Source organism: Tachyglossus aculeatus, chromosome 15, assembly GCF_015852505.1.
Source record: "Tachyglossus aculeatus isolate mTacAcu1 chromosome 15, mTacAcu1.pri, whole genome shotgun sequence".
Lineage (NCBI taxonomy): Eukaryota > Metazoa > Chordata > Mammalia > Monotremata > Tachyglossidae > Tachyglossus > Tachyglossus aculeatus.
Genome location: NC_052080.1, coordinates 23,367,845 through 23,391,771, shown reverse-complemented (window position 1 = coordinate 23,391,771; position 23,927 = coordinate 23,367,845). Strand labels below are relative to the sequence as shown.

The window sequence follows — 23,927 nt, the reverse complement described above, 5'->3', positions numbered from 1 at the left end:
TCACACTGTGACCTTCAGGTGGGACAGGGACTGTGCCCGTTTTGATTTTCTTCTATCTACTCCAACACTCAGCATATACTAAGTATTTAGTACCACAACTAATTAGATGTCCAAGAAATGCAGACAACGAGCCTAGGTTGAAGTGATTTTAATAGCAAAATGCAGTAATATGGTACCAGGGCTGAATACACCTACCTATTATGTGCGACAAGCTGACCTGCAAGTAATCCAGGGCCAAGGAATCTATTACCGCCTGTACGTTGTGGGCATCATCCTCTTGACATGTGGGAAGAGTTATGAGGTCTGTGGAGGGGGGAGAAAAAAAATCATGTTGCAAAATTCAACCAGAAACTTTTTCCAGCAGAGACATTTAAAATAGCCCTGAGGCAGGGCTCTCTAGGGGAAGACATTTTGGCAAACCAGACACCTGAGTTAAACTCTTTATCACAACCACATCTTAAAACAAACACGCATCAGGGAGGAAAATAATGCCAGAGTGATAAATCCACATTTTAGGGGATAACTAGGAGTAACTCCTGCATATGTGTGAAAACTGCCCCCTTTAAACATATTTTTCACTTACTCTTGGGTAGCAAATCTTTCTGAAGAGACAAAATGCAGGTTAAGTGCCAAGAGCTACCGTGAATTTCCAAACTGTGACATTCACACATTCCACATGCAAGGTAAGCATTCTTTGCAAAAATAGGTGGTTCACAAGTTTGATGGCAATTGTATTGTTAAGTACCTAATTAAGCTGATCTATTGAACAAAGCGTTGGGGGAAAGTACAACAAAGTATGTCCTGATGTTCCCTAGCTACAAGAAACCTAAAATCAAATGGAGGAAACCTACATTTGCAACACTGACAAGTTACTAGCAGCAACAGGATGAACAGGTATCAGATATGCACACACATTCAAAAGTTCCAAAGACAGGAATAAAGTGGATGTGGCTTTTAAGGTTGAAAGGATTTGGGGTGATGGAAATTAACTGTGAATAAGAGACCATGTAATCAGTTTTTGTTCTTTTACCTGGTACCGGCTCTCCCAGTATTGAATGATAAAGAGAAATAAATATATTAGCATCACATTCTGAAAGTTTCTGTATCCTTCGGTGACTGTGACACTTCAGAAGAAGGGTATTGGCAACAGTGATCCAATCTGTTCCGGAAAGAAAAAGAATAACCCGCTGACAGGTGGCAAAACTGGGTGGAGGGGGCAAGGATAGTGAGCTTCTTGATATTCGGTAAGATAAAAACCATTCGGTTTATGACTCTCCACTCAAGAATCTCCAGTGGTTGCCACCTCCACTATTAAAAAGAAACTCCTTTCAATCATCTCGCCCTCTCCTACCTCACCTCACTGATTCCCTACAACCAGCCCACACACTTCGCTCCTCCAATGCCAAATTTACTCGCTGAACCTCGTTCTCATCGTTCTCTCTGCCGACCCCATGTCCCACATCTCCCTCCCCCTTTATATCTGACAAACCACCCCTCTCCCCACCTTCAAAGCCTTATTATTAATCATAATAATGGTATTTGTACACATGTACATTTGTTTTACAAATGTAAAAACAAACATGTACATATGTATATATGTTTGTACATATTTATTACTCTATTTTACCTGTACATATCTATTTGATTTTGTTAGTATGTTTGGTTTTGTTCTCTGTCTCCCCCTTTTAGACTGTGAGCCCACTGTTGGGTAGGGACTGTCTCTATACGTTGCCAACTTGTACTTCCCAAGCGCTTAGTACAGTGCTCTGCACCCAGTAAGCGCTCAATAAATACGATTGATTGATTGATTTGTTAAGCCCTTACTCTGTGCCATGCGCTCTTGAAATCACATCCTCCTTCAAAAGGGTTTCCTCATGAAGTCAAATGATTTACAGGGGTTTAACTGGTTCTGAATAAAGGTAGCAGCTACCTACGTGATCTGATTTGGATTCTGATTGTGACAAAAAGAGGTGCTTCTACAAACTTCTGAGAACTGGAAATGGGTATACTGCTAGTATCATACTTATAAAAACGTTTCTATGGTGTCAAACAAGAAAATGATAGTGACCTATGTTTAGCTGGGTTAAAACTCCAAAAAAAAAAATCACTAACAGTGGATAGAGCAGTGAATGTGTATGACGTTACATTGTACTCTCAATCGCTTAGTACAGTGCTTTGCACACAGTAAGTGCTCAATAAATACAATCGAATGAATTCTTAGCTCTCTATCTTCTGCTTTGTAGACGCTACCGTTTCAGCTTTCTCGGCAACAGCGAAATCCTTAACCCGCTTCAGGACAATGCCCATTTTTCGGCGTCCCCCAAGCTATTGCAACGGGTATCTGGTTTCCCTCCATTGTCTGTTTCCCCGAAAAACGGTTTATAGAGTTTGCTCCAGCTGGGCAAAACGGGGCCTCTAAGGTACATTTTAAGAGACTTCAAGACGAATTAAAGCAGAGGTAGTTGATTTGTTTAAACTGCAATAATGCACCGACCATAATAATAACTGTGGAATTTGTTAGGCGATTACTATGTGCCAAGCACTGAGCACCAGAAGAACTGAAAGGAAGAGTAATATTCACCGAGCATTTCGCTTTTGCCTTTCAGCCAGGGACGTTCGGCTACTCCACTGGGATTCTTGTACCCAAGCAGTAGCCATCCCCCCAGAATGTATGACTAACCTATATTCTCAAAAAAGGGGCTCGAGTCCCAGGAGCTTCATACAGTCCTGTACAAATAAGCGCCCCCAAAACACGCCCGATGGAGGGAAAGCTCGTTATTCTCACTTATAAGTAGAGAAGCAGCGTGGCTCAGTGGAAAGAGCGCGGGCTAGGGAGCCAGAGGTCGTGGGTTCTAATCCCAGCTCTGCCACTTATCAGCTGTGTGACTTGGGGCAAGTCACTTCTCTGTGCCTCAGTTACCGCGCCTGTACAATGGGGATGAAGACTGTGAGTCCCATGCGGGGCAACCTTTTTACCGTGGGTCCAGCGCTTAGAACAGTGCTTGGCACATAGTAAGCGCTTAATAAGTGCCATTATCATTATTATTAAGTTGGCAACAGATAGAGACGGTCCCTACCCAACAACGGGCTCACAGTCTATTGCACCTCCCCCAGCGCTTAGAACAGTGCTTTGCACATAGTAAGTGCTTAATGAGTGCCATTATTATTAAGTTGGCAACAGATAGAGACGGTCCCTACCCAACAACGGGCTCACAGTCTATTGCACCTCCCCCAGCGCTTAGAACAGTGCTTTGCACATAGTAAGCGCTTAATGAGTGCCGTTAACATTATTATTATTCATTCATTCAATCGTATTTATTGAGCGCTTACTGTGTGCTGAGCACTGTACCAAGCGCTTGGGAAGTACAAGTTGGCAACATATAGAGACGGTGCCTACCCGACATTGGGCTCACAGTCTATTGAGAAGCGGCGTGGCTCAGTGGAAAAGAGCACAGGCTTTGGAGTCAGAGGTCATGGGTTCAAATCCCCGCTCTGCCAATTGTCAGCTGTGTGACTTTGGGCAAGTCACTTCTCTGTGCCTCAGTTACTGTGCCTGTACAATGGGGATGAAGACTGCAAGTCCCATGCGGGGCAACCTTTTTACCTTGTATCCAGTGCTTACAACAGTGCTTGGCACATACTAAGTGCTTAATAAGTGCCATTATTATTATTATTAAGTTGGCATTAAGATAGAGACGGTCCCTACCAAACAACGGGCTCACAGTCTATTACATCTCCCCCAGCGCTTAGAACAGTGCTTTGCACATAGTAAGTGCTTAATGAGTGCCATTATTATTAAGTTGGCAACAGAGACGGTCCCTACCCAACAGGCTCACAGTCTATTGCATCTCCCCCAGCGCTTAGAACAGTGCTTTGCACATAGTAAGCGCTTAATGAGTGCCACTATTATTATTCATTCATTCATTCAATCAATCGTATTTATTGAGCGCTTACTGTGTGCAGAGCACTGTACCGAGCGCTTGGGAAGTACAAGCTGGCAACATATAGAGACGGTCCCTACCCGACAGTGGGCTCACAGTCTATTGAGAAGCAGCGTGGCTCAGTGGAAAAGAGCACGGGCTTTGGAGTCGGAGGTCATGGGTTCAAATCCCGGCTCCGCCAACTGTCAGCTGTGTGACTTTGGGCAAGTCACTTCACTTCTCTGTGCCCCAGTTCCCTCATCTGTAAAATGGGATTAAGACTGTGAGCCCCCCTGGGACAACCTGATCACCTTGTTACCTCCCCGGTGTGGCTTTGCACGTAGCAAGCGCTTAATAAATGCTATCATTATTATAATTCATTCATTCACTCAATCGTATTTATTGAGCGCTTACTGTGTGCAGAGCACTGGACTAAGCGCTTGGGAAGTCCAAGTCCATATAGAGACGGTCCCTGGGCTCACAGTCTAGAGGTCTGTAATAATAGTCTATAATAATATCATTATTGCATCTCCCCCAGCGCTTAGAACAGTGCTTGACACACAGTAGAAGCAGCGTGGCTCAGTGGAACGAGCCCGGGCTTTGGAGACAGAGGTCATGGGTTCAAATCCCGGCTCCGCCAACTGTCAGCTGTGTGACTATGGGCAAGCCACTTCGCTTCTCTGGGTCTCAGTTCCCTCATCTGTAAAATGGGGATTAAAACTGTGAGCCCCCCGTGGGACAACCTGATCACCTTGTAACCTCCCCAGCGCTTAGACCAGTGCCTTGCCCATAGTAAGCGCTTAACAAATCAATCAATCAATCGTATTTATTGAGCGCTTACTGTGTGCAGAGCGCTGCACTAAGCGCTTGGGGAGTACAAGATGGCAACATAGAGAGACAGTCCCTACCCAACAGTGGGCTCACAGTCTAAAATCAATCGTATTTACTGAGCGCTTACTGTGTGCCGAGCGCTGCACTAAGCGCAGAGAACAAGACCAAACACACTCACAAAATAAAACAGAATAGATATGTACAAGTAAACATGTATAGAGTAATAAATATGTGTGCAGAGCACCGTACTAAGCGCTCGGGGAGGACAAGATGGCAACATAGGGAGACAGTCCCTACCCAACAGTGGGCTCCCAGTCTAAAATCAATCAATCGTATTTCCTGAGCGCTTACTGTGTGCCGAGCGCTGCACTAAGCGCAGAGAACAAGACCAAACACACTCACAAAATAGAATAGATATGTACAAGTAAATATGGATAGAGTAATAAATATGCACAAACACATATACATATATATGCATATATACACATAACACATATACATATGCATGCATACACACATAATACATATGTATACATACATGTACATATACATACACAATACATACATATGCATACATGCATGCATGCACACACAATACACACATACGCATACATACGTGTATACACACATACATAATACATACATCTGTATGCATGCATAATACATATGTATACATGCATGCACATATACACACACAATACATACATATGAATACATGCATGCATACATGCATAATACACACATACGCATACATGCATGCATGCACACAATACACACATACATAATACATACATCTGTATACATGCATGCATAATACACATGTATACATGCATGTACATATACATACACAATACATACATATGAATACATGCATGCATACATGCATAATACATACATACGCACACACATAATACATACATATGTACGCATGCATGCATACACACATAATACATACATATGCATGCATACATAATACATACATATGCATACATGCATGCATACACATATACACAATACATACGCATACACACGCATACATACATACATAATGCATACATATGTATACATGCATGTATAAATGCATACATAATACATACATATATGTATATATACATTCATATATGCTGTGGGGAAGGGAAGGAGGTAAGATGAGGGGGATGGAGAGGGGTACAAATGCCATTATTATAATTATTATTATTATTACTATTATTATTATTATTATAGTAGGCGCTTCACTAATACCACCATCATTATTATTATTATTCCCTGTAGGAGTCCAGACGTGAGGGGATTTTTAGACCGTCAGCCCACTGTTGGGCAGGGACTGTCTCTCTATGCGGCCAACTTGGACTTCCCAAGCGCTTAGTACAGCGTTCTGCACACAGTCAGCGCTCAATAAATACAATCGATCGATCGATCGATCGATCGATCAATTGATTGACGCCGGCGCCCCGGGCCCCTCAAGCCCCCGAACTCACCCGAGTCCCGGGCGGCCATTGGGGCCTCAGGCCCCACCGCCGCGCGCCGCCGGCCGCTCCAACGGCCTCGCGCGCTGATTGGCGGGAGGGCGGGACTTCCGGCGGCGGCCGGCCAACCGGTGGGGGGGGGTCACGTCGGCCCAAACGTGTCCCTCCGCCGCCCTCCCCCGACTGGGAAAATAGTGCGGCTGGCTGACGCGGCGGGGTCGAAAGGGAGGACGTGGAGGAGCCGAGGCGGGGCGGCGGTTAACGTGAGGAGACGACAAGATGGCGGGCGGCGGAGCCCGAGGGCGGAGCCGCGGGTGAGGTCACAGAGCGGCTCCCATGAGCCTCCGCGGCGGGGAGGAGGCGGAGCGCTCTATAAAAGCGGGTGCCGGCCGCCCGCCGGCTCCTCATTCATTCTCCTCAGCGGCCGCCATCTTTGCCTCGCGCGCCCGCCGCCGCCGTCGGGCCTCGGAATCGCCTCCGCCTCGGCCGCCCTCGCCACCGCGCCCCCTCCTCTTCCTCCCGGACCCGCCAACCGCCACCATTGACGCCATGTCGGGATACTCGAGCGACAGAGACCGCGGCCGGGACCGAGGGTAAGCGGGGGCCCCCGCGGCAAGCCCGGTCGAGGCTTTTATGAGGGATGATGGGGTTTAAAATTTTTTTCCTTTCCAACGTCCATTTTGAAGGGCGGTTGTTTTTTTCGTTGTCGAGGACCCCCGCCGTGAGGCGACGCCTGCACAAAATGCCGGCTCCGGATATGGCGGCGGCGGCGCCTTTGTTCCCCCCCCCCTCCGCCCGCCCGCCTGAGGAGCTCAAAATGGCAGCGGACGGAAAATGTGGCGCAGAGAGAAATGCCAGACAAAGGGGGAAGCTCCTCCCTCTTCCCCTCCCTCCCTCCCTCTTGGCTAACGCCCCGCCGCCCGCTGACAGGAATGATTGTAATGGCGGCGGCATCGATTGAGCGCCTACTAGGTACAGGCCGCCGTCGTAAGCGCCCCGGAGGTTACACGGGGAAGGCCCCGGGTTCGAATCCCGACCCCGCCAACTGTCAGCTGGGCGACTTGGGGGCAAGTCACCGCTCCTTTCCTCAGCTGGAAAATCAGTCAATCGTATTTATTGGGCGTTTACTGTGTGCAGAGCACTGTAGTAAGCGCTTAAAAATGGGGATGAGGACTGTGAGGGCCCCCCCCCGTGGGACACCCTGATCCCCAGTTGTTAGGGGAGTGCTTCATAAATACCATCATTATTGTTACTGTTATTGTTACAAGGTGATCGAGTCACTTTTCCTCACCTGGAAAATGGGGATGAAGACTGAACCCCCCCCTCCGTGAGACAAGCTGATCCCCGGTAGTTAGGGGAGTGCTTAAGAAATACCGTCGTTATTCTTATTATTGTTACAAGGTGATCAAGTCATTTCTTTTCCTCACCTGGAAAATGGGGATGAAGACTGAGCCCCCCCCCCCGTGGGACAGGCTGGTCCCCAGTAGTTAGAGAAGTGCTTCATAAATACCGTCATTATTATTATTATTACTGTTACAAGGTGATCAAGTCACTTTTCGTCACCTGGAAAATGGGGATGAAGACTGTGAGGGCCCCCCCCCCCCCCCGTGGGACAAGCTGATCCCCAGTGGTTAGGGGAGTGCTTCATAAATATCGTCGTTATTATTATTATTGTTACAAGGTGATCAAGTCACTTCTCTGGGCCTCCGTTCCCTCATCTGGAAAATGGGGATTAAAATTGAGCCCCCCCCCCCCCCCCCGTGGGACAAGCTGATCACCTTGTAATCTCCCCAGTTCTTAGAGGACTGCTTAATAAATAGCATTATTATTATTATTGTTACAAGGTGATCAAGTCACTTCTCTGGGCCTCCGTTCCCTCATCTGGAAAATGGGGATTAAAACTGAGGCGCCCCCCCCCCCCCCCCCATCGGACAAGCTGATCACCTTGTAATCTCCCCCAGTTCTTAGAGGACTGCTTAATAAATATCATTATTATTATCATTATTATTGTTACAAGGTGATCAAGTCACTTTTCTGGGCCTCCGTTCCCTCATCCGCAAAATGGGGATTAAAACTGAGCCCCCCCCGCCCTCATGGGACAAGCTGATCACCTTGTATCCTCCCCAGTGCTTAGAGGAGTGCTTAATAAATACCGTCATTATTATTATTATTGCTACAAGGTGATCAAGTCACTTCTCTGGGCCTCCGTTCCCTCATCTGGAAAATGGGGATTAAAACTGAGCCCCCCCCCGCCCCCGTGGGACAAGCTGATCACCTTGTAACCTCCCCAGTGCTTAGAGGACTGCTTAATAAATACCGTCATTATTATTATTATTGTTGCAAGGTGATCAGGTTGTTCCGCGGGGTGGTGGGGGTCTCACGGGACAAGTTGATGATAACCTGGTAATCTCCCCAGTGCTTAGAGCAGTTCTTTATTTATTTTACTTGTACATATCCATTCTATTTTATTTTGTTGATGTGTTTGGTTTTATCTGTCTCCCCCTTCTAGACTGTGAGCCCACTGTTGGGTAGGGACTGTCTCTATATGTTGCCAACTTGTACTTCCCAAGCGCTTAGTACAGCGCTCTGCACACAGTAAGCGCGCGGTAAATATGATTGATTGCTTTGCACATAGTAAGTGCTTAATAAATACCGGCATTATTATTATTATTATTACAAGTGATCAGGTTGTCCCATGGTCTTCATCCCCATTTTACAGATGAGGGAACTGAGGCCCAGAGAAGTGAAGTGATGTGCCCAAAGTCACCCAGCTGACAGTTATCAATCAATCTTATTTATTGAGCGCTTACTGTGTGCAGAGCACTGTACTAAGCGCTTGGGAAGTACAGGTTGGCAACATATAGAGACAGTCCCTACCCAGCAGCAGGCTCGCAGTCTAAAAGGCAGTTGGCGGAGCCGGGATTCGAACCCATGTACTCCGCCTCCAAAGCGGAGCCACGCTGCTTCTAGAAGGGGGAGATGGACAACAAAACGAAACATTTTAGCCCCTAGTAAGGAGGGGGAAAGGAAGAAAAGGCACAGTTTTTCCCCCTTGCATAACGACGCGGGTACCCTTGTTCTGGCCTTGCCGGGCCCACTGTCACTGCCCCGAGCCCGCCTGCCGCCTCCCACCTTCTGTCATGCAATCTGGCTGTGCCCCCTCCCGCCTTCTGACCCTCACATATAGGGACAGCTGCCCTAAAGTGCCGGGCGAGAGGCGGGGTTGGGCAAAAAACCAAAAAACCCCACAAGGCCTTGGCTCGCCTCCCGTTTCGGGGCGTAGTCACTCCCTGGCGTCGCGTTAACGAGCTGACAAGTATCCTCTCTGGGCCTACCTTGAGCTCAACCTGGGCGGTGGGGGTGTCGCCGTGCAGGTTTGGCGCCCCTCGATTTGGAGGAAGCCGAGGAGGGCCCCTCTCTGGAAAGAAATTTGGAAACCCCGGCGAGAAACTCATTAAAAAGAAATGGAACCTGGACGAGCTGCCCAAATTTGAGAAGAACTTCTATCAAGAACACCCTGACCTGGCTAGACGTACGGCGGTATGTGCCCTTAGCGGTTTCTCCGGCGGGCGACTATGTTAGCTCCCTGCCGTTGGCGTAGAAACGTAATTAAGCCTCGAAATTTGTTTTGTAGCAAGAGGTTGACACGTACAGGAGAAGCAAAGAAGTTACGGTGAGAGGCCACAACTGTCCGAAGCCAATTCTCAATTTCTACGAAGCTAACTTCCCCGGTAAGCGAGTTTGCCGTTGACTCGGTTCAAGCGTCTAAGCTACAGGATCTTTTTGTTGACTTGTGTGTACGTCTTAATTGTTACAGCGAATGTCATGGATGTGATCGCCAGACAGAACTTCACTGAACCGACTGCTATTCAAGCCCAAGGGTGGCCTGTTGCTCTAAGTGGATTAGATATGGTTGGTGTGGCACAGACTGGATCGGGAAAAACACTGTCGGTAAGTGGGTGGGGGTTTATTTGGTTTTTCTTTTGGAAGGCCTGGTTAGAAAAACAGTGGCTCACTGGAAAGAACACGGGCTTTGGAGTCAGAAGTCATGGGTTTGAATCCCAGCTGTGCCCGTTACATCATCTGCAGTATGAAGATTAAGACTGAGCCCCATGTGGGACAACCTGATTACCATGTATCTCCTCCCCTCCCCCCCAGCACTTAGAACAGTGCTTTGCACATAGTAAGCTCTTAAATACCATCCAAAAAAAGAAAAAGACCTGTTAACTCATGCGTGAAGGGATTATGTATCAGTGTAGTGGGGCAGTGAAAGAACTAGACAAATAGCTCAGTATGCTGATGGTAATACATTTTTCTCTTTCAAAACAGTATTTGCTGCCTGCCATTGTCCACATAAACCATCAGCCATTCCTGGAGCGAGGTGATGGACCCATTGTAAGTATCCTCCCCCCTCCCCGCAATATCTATTTGGTAGAAGCTGGGTTTTTTTGTGAACCTTAAAACCAAAATATACTCCTTAAAACTCGGGTAGTGCGTAGGAAATGTGGGAAGCAGAGCTTGGTGGTTTTCTATGAAATAAAATAGCGATTGATGTATTCGCCAAGATGGCCTTCACGTTTGAGAGGCTACTTTTACGGGAGGCTGAAGTAGACGCTACTCAACAAAGGGCTCCTTGGCAAGCATTGCTGTGTGCTAACGACTGTGCTTCCTCCTTAGTGCTTGGTCCTGGCACCAACTCGTGAGCTGGCCCAGCAGGTGCAACAAGTAGCTGCTGAATACAGCCGGGCATGCCGCCTGAAGTCCACTTGCATCTATGGAGGTGCTCCAAAGGGACCACAGATCCGTGATTTGGAAAGAGGTGGGAGGATTTTCTTCTTAGCCGTCTCACCCTATTGCAGGCGATTTTTTTTTTTTTCCTGCCGTTGACTTACACGCTTGTTCTGATCTGCAGGTGTGGAAATATGCATCGCAACCCCTGGAAGACTGATAGACTTTTTAGAGTGTGGGAAGACAAATTTGAGAAGAACAACTTACCTCGTCCTGGATGAGGCTGACAGAATGCTCGACATGGGTTTTGAACCTCAGATCCGGAAGATTGTAGATCAGATTAGAGTAAGTGCCCTTCAGTGTTTTGCGGAAGTTGGCTGTGTCTCAAACAAGATTGCTAAATTTCACTGGTCTTTTTAGCCTGACAGGCAAACGCTGATGTGGAGTGCGACTTGGCCGAAAGAAGTGAGACAGCTTGCTGAGGACTTTCTGAAGGACTATATTCACATTAACATTGGAGCGCTGGAACTGAGCGCAAATCACAATATTCTTCAAATTGTCGACGTGTGTCACGATGTGGAGAAGGATGAGAAGTAAGTATTTGGGTATTATTCTCCTTTCCAAATACCCTTAGCCAGTCAGTGGTGCGTCCGTTGCACCAAGGTGATGCGATCAGTGAGTGTAAGTGCAGTCCTGTAGCATTTGCAAATAATGCAATGTTGCATTTTCTAGGCTCATTCGACTTATGGAAGAGATTATGAGTGAAAAAGAAAATAAGACGATTGTTTTTGTGGAAACCAAAAGAAGATGCGATGAACTTACCAGGAAAATGAGGAGAGATGGGTATGTGTGACTTCCGCTGTCGCTTCAGGTGTGCCCATCTGAGGAACCCCCAAATTTGAGGGGTTAATCGTCCCTTGGTGCCACCAATGGTGATGTCAAAGGGGCCTGTCAAATTTGCATTGATTGAATCAATGGCATTTCTCTTTTTACTTTAGATGGCCTGCAATGGGTATCCATGGTGACAAGAGTCAGCAGGAACGTGACTGGGTTCTAAATGGTAAGTTCTTTATCACCTTTGCCCTTGGTTTTTCCTTTTTTTTAACGTGTCCATAATGTTTATTGAACGACGTGGTCTTTCTTTGTTCGTCTGTTACAGAATTCAAACATGGCAAAGCTCCTATCCTGATTGCCACAGATGTTGCATCCAGAGGGCTAGGTTAGTACAAACCCTTCCTGGCTTGGTTTCCCAGAATATTTTTTTTTAAAGAAAGTTTATTGCTTTCTTTAACCTCTGCATTTTTCTAAGTTTTTTTTTTCACATAAAGGTGCAGTCTTTGTGACAAGGCCTAGGCATGACAATCGGAGGACTCGAGGGGGATGGAGGACTAGTGATCGGCTGGCTGCTTCCAGTCGAATAGAGAGGTGAAAAGCTGAAAGCATTGTGTGCCAGTAATCTTCAAAAGGCAGAACGTACTACCCCACCGTAAACTGTTCTCTCGGGGAGGGGGAAAAAGTGGAAGTTTTATTCACAGTTCACTCTGCCGTGGTATTCCTTCTGTCCCATGCTTTGCATGATTGCCATGGTTGCAGCGCTGTTTCGTACAAACTGTTTGCTGTGATCTGTGGGTCTCTGCGTTTCAGTGAGTTCGCTGAAATGTCGAAGAGATTTCCAAAACATCAGTGCTCAGTGAAAATTTCTTTTTCCGTTCAAGTTTGGGATGGAGAGAGCAGCTTTAAAAGGTACTATAAGCCTTGTACAAATTGGTGAGTACTGGCACATGAGATCTAAAGAAAGATCAACATCTCCCACCTAGACAGTGGGAAATGGAAAGCAGTGCTTTCTGTAAAATACCTTTTGGAAAGTTCCTCCCTCACCTGCACGGTAGTCGTCATGTCGAGACCTGTCAGAGAGAGAGACACATTCTCAAGTGAATCCTGGCTTCTTGGAAGCGCTTGCCTAGACGAGACACAGTGCATAAAAACAACTTGATGGCTTTTGGGGGACAGGTATGTTTTCTTGCAGCTGCGGTTGTAAGGTCTTGGCAAGACGAGCAGTGTGGCCGAATTTTGAACTTCTGATGAGTGTGTATGCAAAAGGACCTGGTACTTTTTTTTTTTTTGTTTTTTTCCCTTTTTTCTTTTTGGGGCTGGAAGGTCCTCAAATGAACACATGAAGAGGTTGCTGTGAACTATAGTGGCCTTACTGCGCAGAAGCATTCAGATGTCACTTGATGATCTGTAAAGGGGACTTTCTGAGTTGGTTTTGAACTAGTTGGCATTGAAGTAGTGGATGTGTTAAGGTAACACTGGGTGGGTGAACAAGATTTGAGCCAAAGTGTAAATTTTTTTTTATATAGAATACGTAGATTTTTTTTTTTAAAACCAACCAAAACCACCAAACTCCTTAAATGGTTATTCATTCAAATGGATATCCCTGCTAACAGTGTTCTTTGCAGCCCATACCTTCTTAGGGGTACAAATTGTCTAACTTCTTATTTTTGGTCTGGCTGTTGTGGTGTGCAAAACTTCGTACATTGCTTTTTTGCCACACTGCAACACTTTACAGATGTGGAAGATGTGAAATTTGTCATCAATTATGACTACCCTAACTCCTCAGAGGACTATATCCACCGAATTGGACGAACTGCCCGCAGTACCAAAACAGGCACAGCATACACATTCTTTACTCCTAATAACATAAAGCAAGTGAGCGACCTCATCTCTGTACTTCGGGAGGCTAATCAGGCTATCAATCCCAAATTGCTTCAGTTGATCGAAGACAGAGGTTCAGGTAAGTCTCGACTGAACGAGTTCTTGAAGTAACCGGCCCGGTGTGGCTTTTGTCGAAGGGAAAGATCAAGATGTAATTTAGGGTGGGGTATCTTTGGGGTTGGGAGAGAGAATTTTTCTGCCGCTTCTACGGAAGCAGCGTGGCTTACTGGATGGAGTCAGACCTGGGTTCTAATCCCGGATCCACCGCTTGTCATCTGTGTGACCTTGGGCCTTCGTGCCCCTACAAAATTGGGGGTTGGATATCCGTTTTCCCTCCTACTTAGCTTGAGCCCCCCATGTGGGACCTGACTGTCTCGTTCGTACCCCTGGGTTTAGTGCAGTGGTCTAGAAACCAGAAAAGTCATGTCATTTTTAAAAAATTTCTTCTTCTTTCCCCACAGGTCGTTCCAGGGGTAGAGGGGGCTTGAAGGATGATCGCCGTGACAGATATTCTGCGGGCAAAAGGGGTGGATTTAACACTTTCAGAGACAGGGAAAACTACGACAGAGGCTATTCCAGCCTACTTAAGCGAGATTTTGGGGCTAAAACTCAGAATGGTGTCTATAGCGCTGCAAGTTACACCAATGGCAGCTTTGGAAGTAATTTCGTGTCCGCTGGCATACAGACTAGTTTTAGGACAGGTAATCCCACGGGCACTTTCCAGAACGGTTATGACAGCACTCAGCAATACGGAAGCAATGTCCAAGGAATGCATAATGGCATGAACCAGCAGGCGTACGCGTATCCTGCTACTGCAGCCGCGCCTATGATAGGTTATCCGTTGCCAACAGGGTACTCTCAATAAGACTTGAGAAGTGTATGTAAATGTCTGTTTTTTCATAATTGCTCTTTCTATTGTGTGTTACCAGACAGGATAGTTATTTAAGAAACATGGGAAAACGCAGAAGTGACTGCAGTGCAGCAGAAATTTATGGTGCACTTTTTCGCTATTTAAGTTGGATATTTCTCTACATTCCTGAAACAATTTTTAGTTTTTTTTTTTTTTTGTACTAGAAAATGCAGGCAGTGTTTTCACTAAAGTAAATGTACAGTGATTTGAAATACCGTAAAAGAAGGCACTGCATGGCCTTCTAATAAAGATATTTGGAGATGGATTCTTCGTAATGGGAATTTGTTGACGCCGAGTCATGCACGAGCTTGCTTCAGTGGACGGTTTTAGTATTAAATGAGAGTAAAAATCTATTAGGCTTGTTTAGTATTTCTACTTGGTCTGCCTAGCATCGCTACGGACAGCTCAGTAACCCAGATAATCCAGACTTGGCTTTTAAGGGCCTCTGTTTGGAGTCTTCGAAACAAAAAAACAGGAAAAAAACCCCAAAATCATTTTTGTTCCACTAAGGAATATTATACAAGTATTCATTGTCTTCCCCCCACCTCCACCCCCATTTAAGCTTGTTCTTGAATGGCTTAACTGTGGACGCCACAGAAAAAGTGGGGTTTTTTTTCCATCGTCTCTTGTGTGATTAGAGGATGTACTGAGTCGGGTCAAAGTTTGCTTTCCTTCTTTCACTCTGCAATAAATTTCTCTGGTTTTATGATGTCAACTTGAACCCATCTTATTCCATCTGATAGTAATTACGTCAGAGGCTTCCCAACCAGCCCTGTTCAGGAATTGGTCTTTCAGATGAACTTTTTTTCTGCTTTACCCATCTCCCACATCGGTTCTCCAAGTCCAGTTTAATAGACATTTTGCAATAAAATGGAAGGTTTGCTACATCCACACTTTATAAAGTAAAAACATCTAAGTCCTACACTGTGACTTGTCATTTTCAGAAAACATTCCGTGTATTTTTATTTTCTTTAATCCTGTCGGTCCCAGCACAACCAGTATGGGAATTTTCCAAACGTAGCTACAGTGAAGGAATTGAACATTACGGAGATGGCCATCAGCGAGTTCTGCATCTCAATTTATTATCCAGATTTCAGTTAAGTGGAACTGAGTTGATCTTTGTTTTGAAGTGGGCTGTTGTCTGTTGGGTTGAAGGATCTTTGAGCCTGGCAAACATTTTTGTTTTCAACATTTACCACTTCTTTGTAAACACTGCTCCCCTGGGGCCTTTATCCAAACTTAATTGGGAGGTAAAAGTTATAAAAATGGACTGAACTAGGTCTTCATCCTTCTCAGCATGAATCCATTCATTCAGTCGTATCGAGCGCTTACTGTGTGCAGAGCACTGTACTAAGTGCTTGGGAAGAACAAGTTGGGAATATACAGAGACAGTCTAGAAGGGGGAAACAGACAACAAAACATTAACAAAAATAGAATATTAAATCTGACGTTTGGGGAATGAGTTCACATACTTTGGACTTGGGTGATAACCACCTCTGAGTTAAACATGTTAGATGTAGGCTGGCAGGATGCCTACCATCATAAAATGAGGACAGATTAAAGAGCTTCATAGCATTCCTTTCCACTTTTCCTGGTCTAGCTGTATTTATTGTAACGCTATGCATCACTTAATCCTTCTAAAATGTTCTTAAAGATGGTTTTGCATCTATGTTTCTGCAGCTAGCACTAACCAGGTTGATTTGGTTATGCCTCTGATGAAACACAGCCAGAGGGTTGAATGTTTTACCCCAGCGTGGCTCAGTTGAAAGAAACCTGGCTTTGGAGTCAGAGGTCGTGGGTTCCCACTCTGCCAATTGTCAGCTGTGTGACTTTGGGCAATTCACTTAACTTCTCTGTGCCTCAGTTTCCTCATCTGTAAAATGGGGTTCAAGACTGAGCCCCCCTGGGGGACCACCTCATCACCTTGTAACCTCCCCCGTGCTTAGAACAGTGTTTTATACATAATAAATGCCACCAGTGTTATTATTACCCCATTTATTTGGGATAGGGCAGAATGCAGGGAACGTTAATAGGCAGTAAGTTGGACCTTAAAATGGGATCCGGAAACAGCCCTGCATTTTAACAAGTCTCCAGTGAAGTATCAAAATAAGAAATTCATTCAATTGCATTTATTGAGTGCTTACTGTGTGCAGAGCACTGTACTAAGCGCTTAGGAAGTCCAAGTTGGCAACATATAGAGATGGTCCCTACCCAACAGCGGGCTCACAGTCTAGAAGGGGGAGACAGACAAAACAAAACATATTAACCAAATAAAATAAATAGAATAAATCTGTACAAATAAAATAGAGTAATAAATACGTACAAACATACATATATACAGGTGGTGTGGGGAGGGGAAGGAGGTAAGGTAGGGAGGGGGAGGAGGGGGCTCAGTCTGGGGGGGGGGTCCGCCAACTATCAGCTGTGTGACTTTGGGCAAGTCACTACACTTCTCTGGGCCTCAGTTCCCTCATCTGTCAAATGGGGATTAATAATAATAATAATGGCATTTATTAAGCGCTTACTATGTGCAAAGCACTGTTCTAAGCGCTGATTAAGACTGTGAGCCCCCCGTGGGACAACCTGATCACCTTGTAACCTCCTTAGAGCGCTTAGAACAGTGCTTTGCATACAGTAAGCGCTCAATAAATACGACTGAATGAATGAATAAACGCTATTTAAAAAGAAAAAAAGGGAGGCCTGAGGCCGGCCGGGGGAATCACTCCCGGGGGTCGGGGCCTCCTCCCCGCGCATGCGTAGTCCGGCCGGCCTGCTATGTGCTCTGCACATACTAAGCGATTAATAATTATGTTGCCAACTTGCACTTCCCAAGCGCTTAGTCCAGTGCTCTGCACACAGTAGGCGCTCAATAAATACGATTGAATGAATGAATAAACGCTAGTTTTTTAAAAAAGGGAGGCCTGACGATGGCCGGAAGGAGTCCCAACGGGGGGGGCGCATGCGTGGTCCGGCCGGCCTTCTACGTGTTTTGCACATATCATCATCATCAATCGTATTTATTGAGCGCTCACTGTGTGCAGAGCACTGTACTAAGCGCTTGGGAAGTACAAGTTGGCAACATATAGAGACAGTCCCTACCCAATAGTTGGCTCACAGTCTAAAAGTGGGCTCACAGTCTACACACATACACACATATATACACACACACACATATACACACACATATATACATATACACACACATATATGCACACACATATACATACACACATACATACACACATATATACACACACCTATATATACACACACACATATCTATATACACACATATCTATATAGATACACACACATCTATATATACACACATATCCATATATACACACATGTATATATATACACACATATCTATATATATATACACACACACGTATATATATATATATACACACACCTATATATACACACACACCTATATACAAACACACACACATCTACATATACACATACACATCTATATATATACACACACACATCTATATATATATATATATATATATATATACACAGACACACACATATATAAGCATAGTGATTAATAATTATGTTGCCAACTTGGTCTTCCCAAGTATTTAGTACAGTGCTCTGCCCACAGTAAGCGCTCAATAAATACGATTGAATGAATGAATAAACGTTATTTTTAAAAAACGGGGGGGATCTGAGGCCGGCCGGAAGGAGTCACTCCCGGGGGGCGCATGCGTGGTCCGGCTGGATTTCTTCTTGTTTTGCACATAATAATAATGGCATTTGTTAAGCGCTTACTATGTGCAAAGCACTGTTCTAAGCGCTGGGGGGGATACAAGGTGATCAGGTTGGGGCTCACAGTCAATCCCCATTTTACAGATGAGGTCACTGAGGCTCAGAGAAGTTAAGTGACTTGCCCAAGGTCACACAGCAGACACGTGGTGGAGGCGGGATTCGAACCCGTGACCTCTGACTGACTCCAAAGCCCGGGCTCTTTCCACTGAGCCACGCTGCTTCTTATTAGTAGGCGATTAATAATTACGTTGCCAACGTGTACTTCCCAAGCGCTTAGTACAGTGCTCTGCACACAGTAAATACGATTAAATGAATGAATGAATGAATAAACGCTATTTTTTAAAAAAAATAAGGGAGGCCTGAGGCCGGATGGAAGGAGTCCCTCCCGGGGGGCGCATGCGTGGTCCGGCCGGCCTTCTACCTGTTTTGCACATAGTAGGTGATTAATAATTATGTTGCCAACGTGTACTTCCCAAGCGCTTAGTACAGTGCTCTGCACACAGTAAATACGATTGAATGAATGAATAAACGCTATTTAAGAGAAAAAAAAAAGGGGGGGTGGCTGAGGCTGGCCGGATCCGGCCTGCCTTCTACGTGTTTTGCACATAGTAAGCGACTAATAAGTATGTTGCCAACGCTTAGTACAGCACACTGCACACAGTAAATACGATTGGAGGCCTTCCCAGACTGAGCCCCTTCCTTCCTCTTCCCCTCGTCCCCCTCTCCATCCCCCCCCATCTTACCTCCTTCCCTCCCCCACAGCACCTGTATATATGGATATATGTTTATACGTATTTATTACTCTATTTACTATACTTGTACATATCTATTCTATTTATTTTATTTTGTCAGTCTGGTTTTGTTCTCTGCCTCTGAGCAGACTGTGAGCCCACTGTTGGGTAGGGACTGTCTCTATACGTTGCCAACTAGTACTTCCCAAGCGCTTAGTACAGTGCTCTGCACACAGCGCTCAATAAATACGATTGATGATGATGATATGGATATGTTTGTACATATTACTCTATTTTGCTTGTACATATCTATCCTATTTATTTTTTGTTAGTATGTTTGGTTTTGTTGTCTGTCTCCCCCTTTTAGACTGTGAGCCCACTGTTGGGTAGGGACTGGCTCTGTATGTTGCCAGTTTGTACTTCCCAAGCGCTTAGTACAGTGCTCTGCACACAGTAAGCGCTCAATAAATACGATTGATTGATTGTTGGGTAGGGACTGTCTCTGGATGTTGCCAATTTGTACTTCCCAAGCGCTTAGTCCAGCGCTCTGCACACAGTAAGCTCTCAATAAATACGATTGATTGATTGATTGCACACCGTAAGCGATCAATAAATACGACTGAATGAATGAATAAACGGTATTTTTTTTAAAACAAGGGGGTGGGGAGGTCCTGAGGCCGGCCGGAAGGAGTCCTTCCCGGGGGGCGCATGCGTGGTCCGGCCGGCCTTCTACCTGCTTGTACATAGTAGGCGATTACTAATCAGGTTGCCAACTTGGACTTCCCAAGCGCTCAGTACAGTGCTCTGCACACAGTAAGCGCTCAATAAATACGCCTGAATGAATGAATAAACACCATTTAAGAAAAAAAAAAAGGGTGGGGGCCTGAGACCGGGCGGAAGGAGTCAGTCCCGGGGGGCGCATGCGTGGTCCGGCCGGCCTTTCTACCTGCTTGCACAGAGTAGGCGATTAATAATTAGGTTGCCAACGTGGACTTCCCAAGCGCTCAGTACAGTGCTCTGCACACAGTAAGCGCTCAATAAATAAATAAATAAATAAATAAGCGCCCACAGCACCTGTATATATGTTTGTACATAAGTATTACTCAATTTATTTTACTTGTACATATCTATTCTATTTATTTTATTTTGTTAGTGTGTTTGGTTTTGTTCTCTGTCTCCCCCTTTTACACTGTGAGCCCGCTGTTGGGTAGGGACTGTCTCTAGATGTTGCCAATTTGTACTTCCCAAGCGCTTAGTCCAGCGCTCTGCACACAGTAAGCGCTCAATAAATATGATTGATTGATTGTTGGGTAGGGACTGTCTCTAGATGTTGCCAATTTGTACTTCCCAAGCGCTTAGTCCAGTGCTCTGCACACAGTAAGCTCTCAATACATACGATTGATTGATTGATTGCACACCGTAAGCGATCAAAAAATACGACTGAATGAACGAATAAACACCATTTAAGAAAAAAAGGGGGGGGGCCTGAGGCCGGCCGGAAGGAGTCAATCCCGGGGGGCGCATGCGTGGTCCGGCCGGCCTTCTACCTGCTTGTACATAGTAGGCGATTAATAATTAGGTTGCCAACGTGTACTTCCCAAGCGCTCAGTACAGTGCTCTGAACACAGTAAGCGCTCAATAAATACGCCTGAATGAATGAATAAACGCCATTTAAGAAAAAAAAAAGGGGGGGGGCCCTGAGGCCGGGCGGAAGGAGTCAGTCCCGGGGAGCGCATGCGTGGTCCGGCCGGCCTTCTACCTCCTTTTACAGAGTAGGCGATTAATATTACGTGTTTTGCACATAGATAAGCGATTACTAATCAGGTTGCCAACTTGTACTTCCCAAGCGCTCAGTACAGTGCTCTGCACGCAGTAAGCGCTCAATAAATACGCCTGAATGAATGAATAAACGCCATTTAAGAAAAAAAAAAGGGGGGGCCTGAGGCCGGGCGGAAGGAGTCAGTCCCGGGGGGCGCATGCGTGGTCCGGCCGGCCTTCTACCTGCTTGCACAGAGTAGGCGATTAATAATTAGGTTGCCAACGTGGACTTCCCAAGCGCTTAGTACAGTGCTCTGCACACAGTAAGCGCTCAATAAATAAATAAATAAATAAATAAGCGCCCACAGCACCTGTATATATGTTTGTACATAAGTATTACTCAATTTATTTTACTTGTACATATCTATTCTATTTATTTTATTTTGTTAGTGTGTTTGGTTTTGTTCTCTGTCTCCCCCTTTTACACTGTGAGCCCGCTGTTGGGTAGGGACTGTCTCTAGATGTTGCCAATTTGTACTTCCCAAGCGCTTAGTCCAGCGCTCTGCACACAGTAAGCGCTCAATAAATATGATTGATTGTTGGGTAGGGACTGTCTCTAGATGTTGCCAATTTGTACTTCCCAAGCGCTTAGTCCAGTGCTCTGCACACAATAAGCTCTCAATACATACGATTGATTGATTGATTGCACACCGTAAGCGATCAAAAAATACGACTGAATGAACGAATAAACACCATTTAAGAAAAAAAGGGGAGGGGCCTGAGGCCGGCCGGAAGGAGTCAATCCCGGGGGGCGCATGCGTGGTCCGGCCGGCCTTCTACCTGCTTGTACATAGTAGGCGATTAATAATTAGGTTGCCAACGTGTACTTCCCAAGCGCTCAGTACAGTGCTCTGAACACAGTAAGCGCTCAATAAATACGCCTGAATGAATGAATAAACGCCATTTAAGAAAAAAAAAAGGGGGGGGCCCTGAGGCCGGGCGGAAGGAGTCAGTCCCGGGGAGCGCATGCGTGGTCCGGCCGGCCTTCTACCTCCTTTTACAGAGTAGGCGATTAATATTACGTGTTTTGCACATAGATAAGCGATTAATAATCAGGTTGCCAACTTGTACTTCCCAAGCGCTCAGTACAGTGCTCTGCACGCAGTAAGCGCTCAATAAATACGCCTGAATGAATGAATAAACGCCATTTAAGAAAAAAAAAAGGGGGGGCCTGAGGCCGGGCGGAAGGAGTCAGTCCCGGGGGGCGCATGCGTGGTCCGGCCGGCCTTCTACCTGCTTGCACAGAGTAGGCGATTAATAATTAGGTTGCCAACGTGGACTTCCCAAGCGCTTAGTACAGTGCTCTGCACACAGTAAGCGCTCAATAAATAAATAAATAAACGCCCACAGCACCTGTATATATGTTTGTACCTACTTATTACTCTATTTATTTTACTTGTACCTATCTATTCTATTTATTTTGTTTTGTTAGTATGTTTGGTTTTGTTCTCCATCTTCCCCGTTTAGATAGACTGTGAGCCCCCTGTTGGGTAGGGACTGTCTCTAGATGTTGCCCATTTGTACTTCCCAAGCGCTTAGTCCAGCGCTCTGCACACAGTAAGCGCTCAATAAATACGATTGATTGATTGCACACCGTAAGCGATCACAAAATACGACTGAATGAATGAATAAACGGTATTTAAGAAAAAAAAAGGGGGGGGTCCTGAAGCCGGGCGGAAGGAGTCAGTCCCGGGGGGCGCATGCGTGGTCCGGCCGGCCTTCTACCTGTTTTGCACATAGAAAGCGATTAATAATCAGGTTGCCAACTTGTACTTCCCAAGCGCTCAGTACAGTGCTCTGCACACAGTAAGCGCTCAATAAATACGCCTGAATGAATGAATAAACGCCATTTAAGAAAAAAAAAGGGGGGGGGGCCTGAGGCCGGGCGGAAGGAGTCAGTCCCGGGGGGCGCATGCGTGTTCCGGCCGGCCTTCTACCTGCTTGCACAGAGTAGGCGATTAATAATTAGGTTGCCAACGTGGACTTCCCAAGCGCTTAGTACAGTGCTCTGCACACAGTAAGCGCTCAATAAATAAATAAATAAATAAATAAGCGCCCACAGCACCTGTATATATGTTTGTACCTATTTATTACTCTATTTATTTTACTTGTACCTATCTATTCTATTTTATTTTGTTTTGTTAGTATGTTTGGTTTTGTTCTCCATCTTCCCCTTTTAGATAGACTGTGAGCCCACTGTTGGGTAGGGACTGTCTCTAGATGTTGCCCATTTGTACTTCCCAAGCGCTTAGTCCAGCGCTCTGCACACAGTAAGCGCTCAATAAATACGATTGATTGATTGATTGCACACCGTAAGCGATCACAAAATACGACTGAATGAATGAATAAACGGTATTTAAGAAAAAAAAAGGGGGGGGGGGTCCTGAGGCCGGCCGGAAGGAGTCCGTCCCGGGGGGCGCATGCGTGGTCCGGCCGGCCTTCTACCTGTTTTGCTCATAGTAGGCGATTAATAATTAGGTTGCCAACTTGTACTTCCCAAGCGCTCAGTACAGTGCTCTGCACATAGTAAGCGCTCAATAAATACGACTGAGTGAATGAATAAACGCCATTTAAGAAAAAAAGGGGGGGGGGCCTGAGGCCTTCCCAGACTGAGCCCCTTCCTTCCTCTCCCCCTCGTCCCCCCTCCATCCCCCCTTCTTACCTCCTTCCCTTCCCCACAGCACCTGTATATATGTGTAGATGTTTGTACATATTTATTACTGTATTTATTTATTTATTTATTTTACTTGTACCTATCTATTCTATTTATTTCATTTTGTCAGTATGTTTGGTTTTGTTCTCTGTCTCCCCCTTTTAGACTGTGAGCCCAATGTTGGGTAGGGACTGTCTCTAGATGTTGCCGACTTGGACTTCCCAAGCGCTTAGTCCAGCGCTCTGCACCCAGTAAGCGCTCAATAAATACGAGTGATGATGTTGGTGATGATGATTGAATGAATGGATAAACGCTGCACACAGTAAGCGATCAACAAATGAATGAATGAACGGTATTTTTTTTAAAAAAGGGGGG

The 23,927-nt window shown here is 45.6% G+C and overlaps 2 protein-coding genes across 2 annotated transcripts in view; one reads left to right on the top strand and one right to left on the bottom strand.

Annotated features, from left to right (window-relative positions):
- CEP95 (centrosomal protein 95) overlaps positions 1-6,496 on the bottom strand; it is a 29,401-nt gene extending 22,905 nt beyond the window's left edge. The window contains exons 1-3 of the mRNA XM_038757332.1: positions 6,230-6,496; positions 1,031-1,159; positions 196-303 (exon numbers count right to left, since the gene is read on the bottom strand). Coding sequence (XP_038613260.1) covers positions 196-303; positions 1,031-1,159; positions 6,230-6,248 — 256 coding nt within the window. The 5' untranslated portion in view covers positions 6,249-6,496. The remainder of the gene's footprint in view (positions 1-195; positions 304-1,030; positions 1,160-6,229) is intronic.
- A 152-nt stretch (positions 6,497-6,648) lies between these two features.
- DDX5 (DEAD-box helicase 5) lies at positions 6,649-14,835 on the top strand. Its single transcript, XM_038757333.1, has 13 exons — positions 6,649-6,810; positions 9,592-9,757; positions 9,852-9,948; positions 10,035-10,168; positions 10,547-10,612; positions 10,895-11,036; positions 11,130-11,290; positions 11,366-11,538; positions 11,678-11,788; positions 11,944-12,005; positions 12,105-12,164; positions 13,515-13,739; positions 14,122-14,835. The coding sequence occupies exons 1-13, from the start codon at positions 6,767-6,769 to the stop codon at positions 14,523-14,525; spliced, it is 1,845 nt and encodes a 614-aa protein (XP_038613261.1). The 5' UTR covers positions 6,649-6,766; the 3' UTR covers positions 14,526-14,835.
- Positions 14,836-23,927: the final 9,092 nt, after the last annotated feature.

Coding starts and splice junctions, on each gene's coding strand:
- DDX5 (XM_038757333.1), top strand. CDS start 6,767: ATGTCGGGATACTCGAGCGACAGAGACCGCGGCCGGGACCGAGG. Junction 11,539..11,677: donor GATGTGGAGAAGGATGAGAA/GTAAGTATTTGG, acceptor TGCATTTTCTAG/GCTCATTCGACTTATGGAAG. Junction 11,789..11,943: donor AGGAAAATGAGGAGAGATGG/GTATGTGTGACT, acceptor TTTTTACTTTAG/ATGGCCTGCAATGGGTATCC.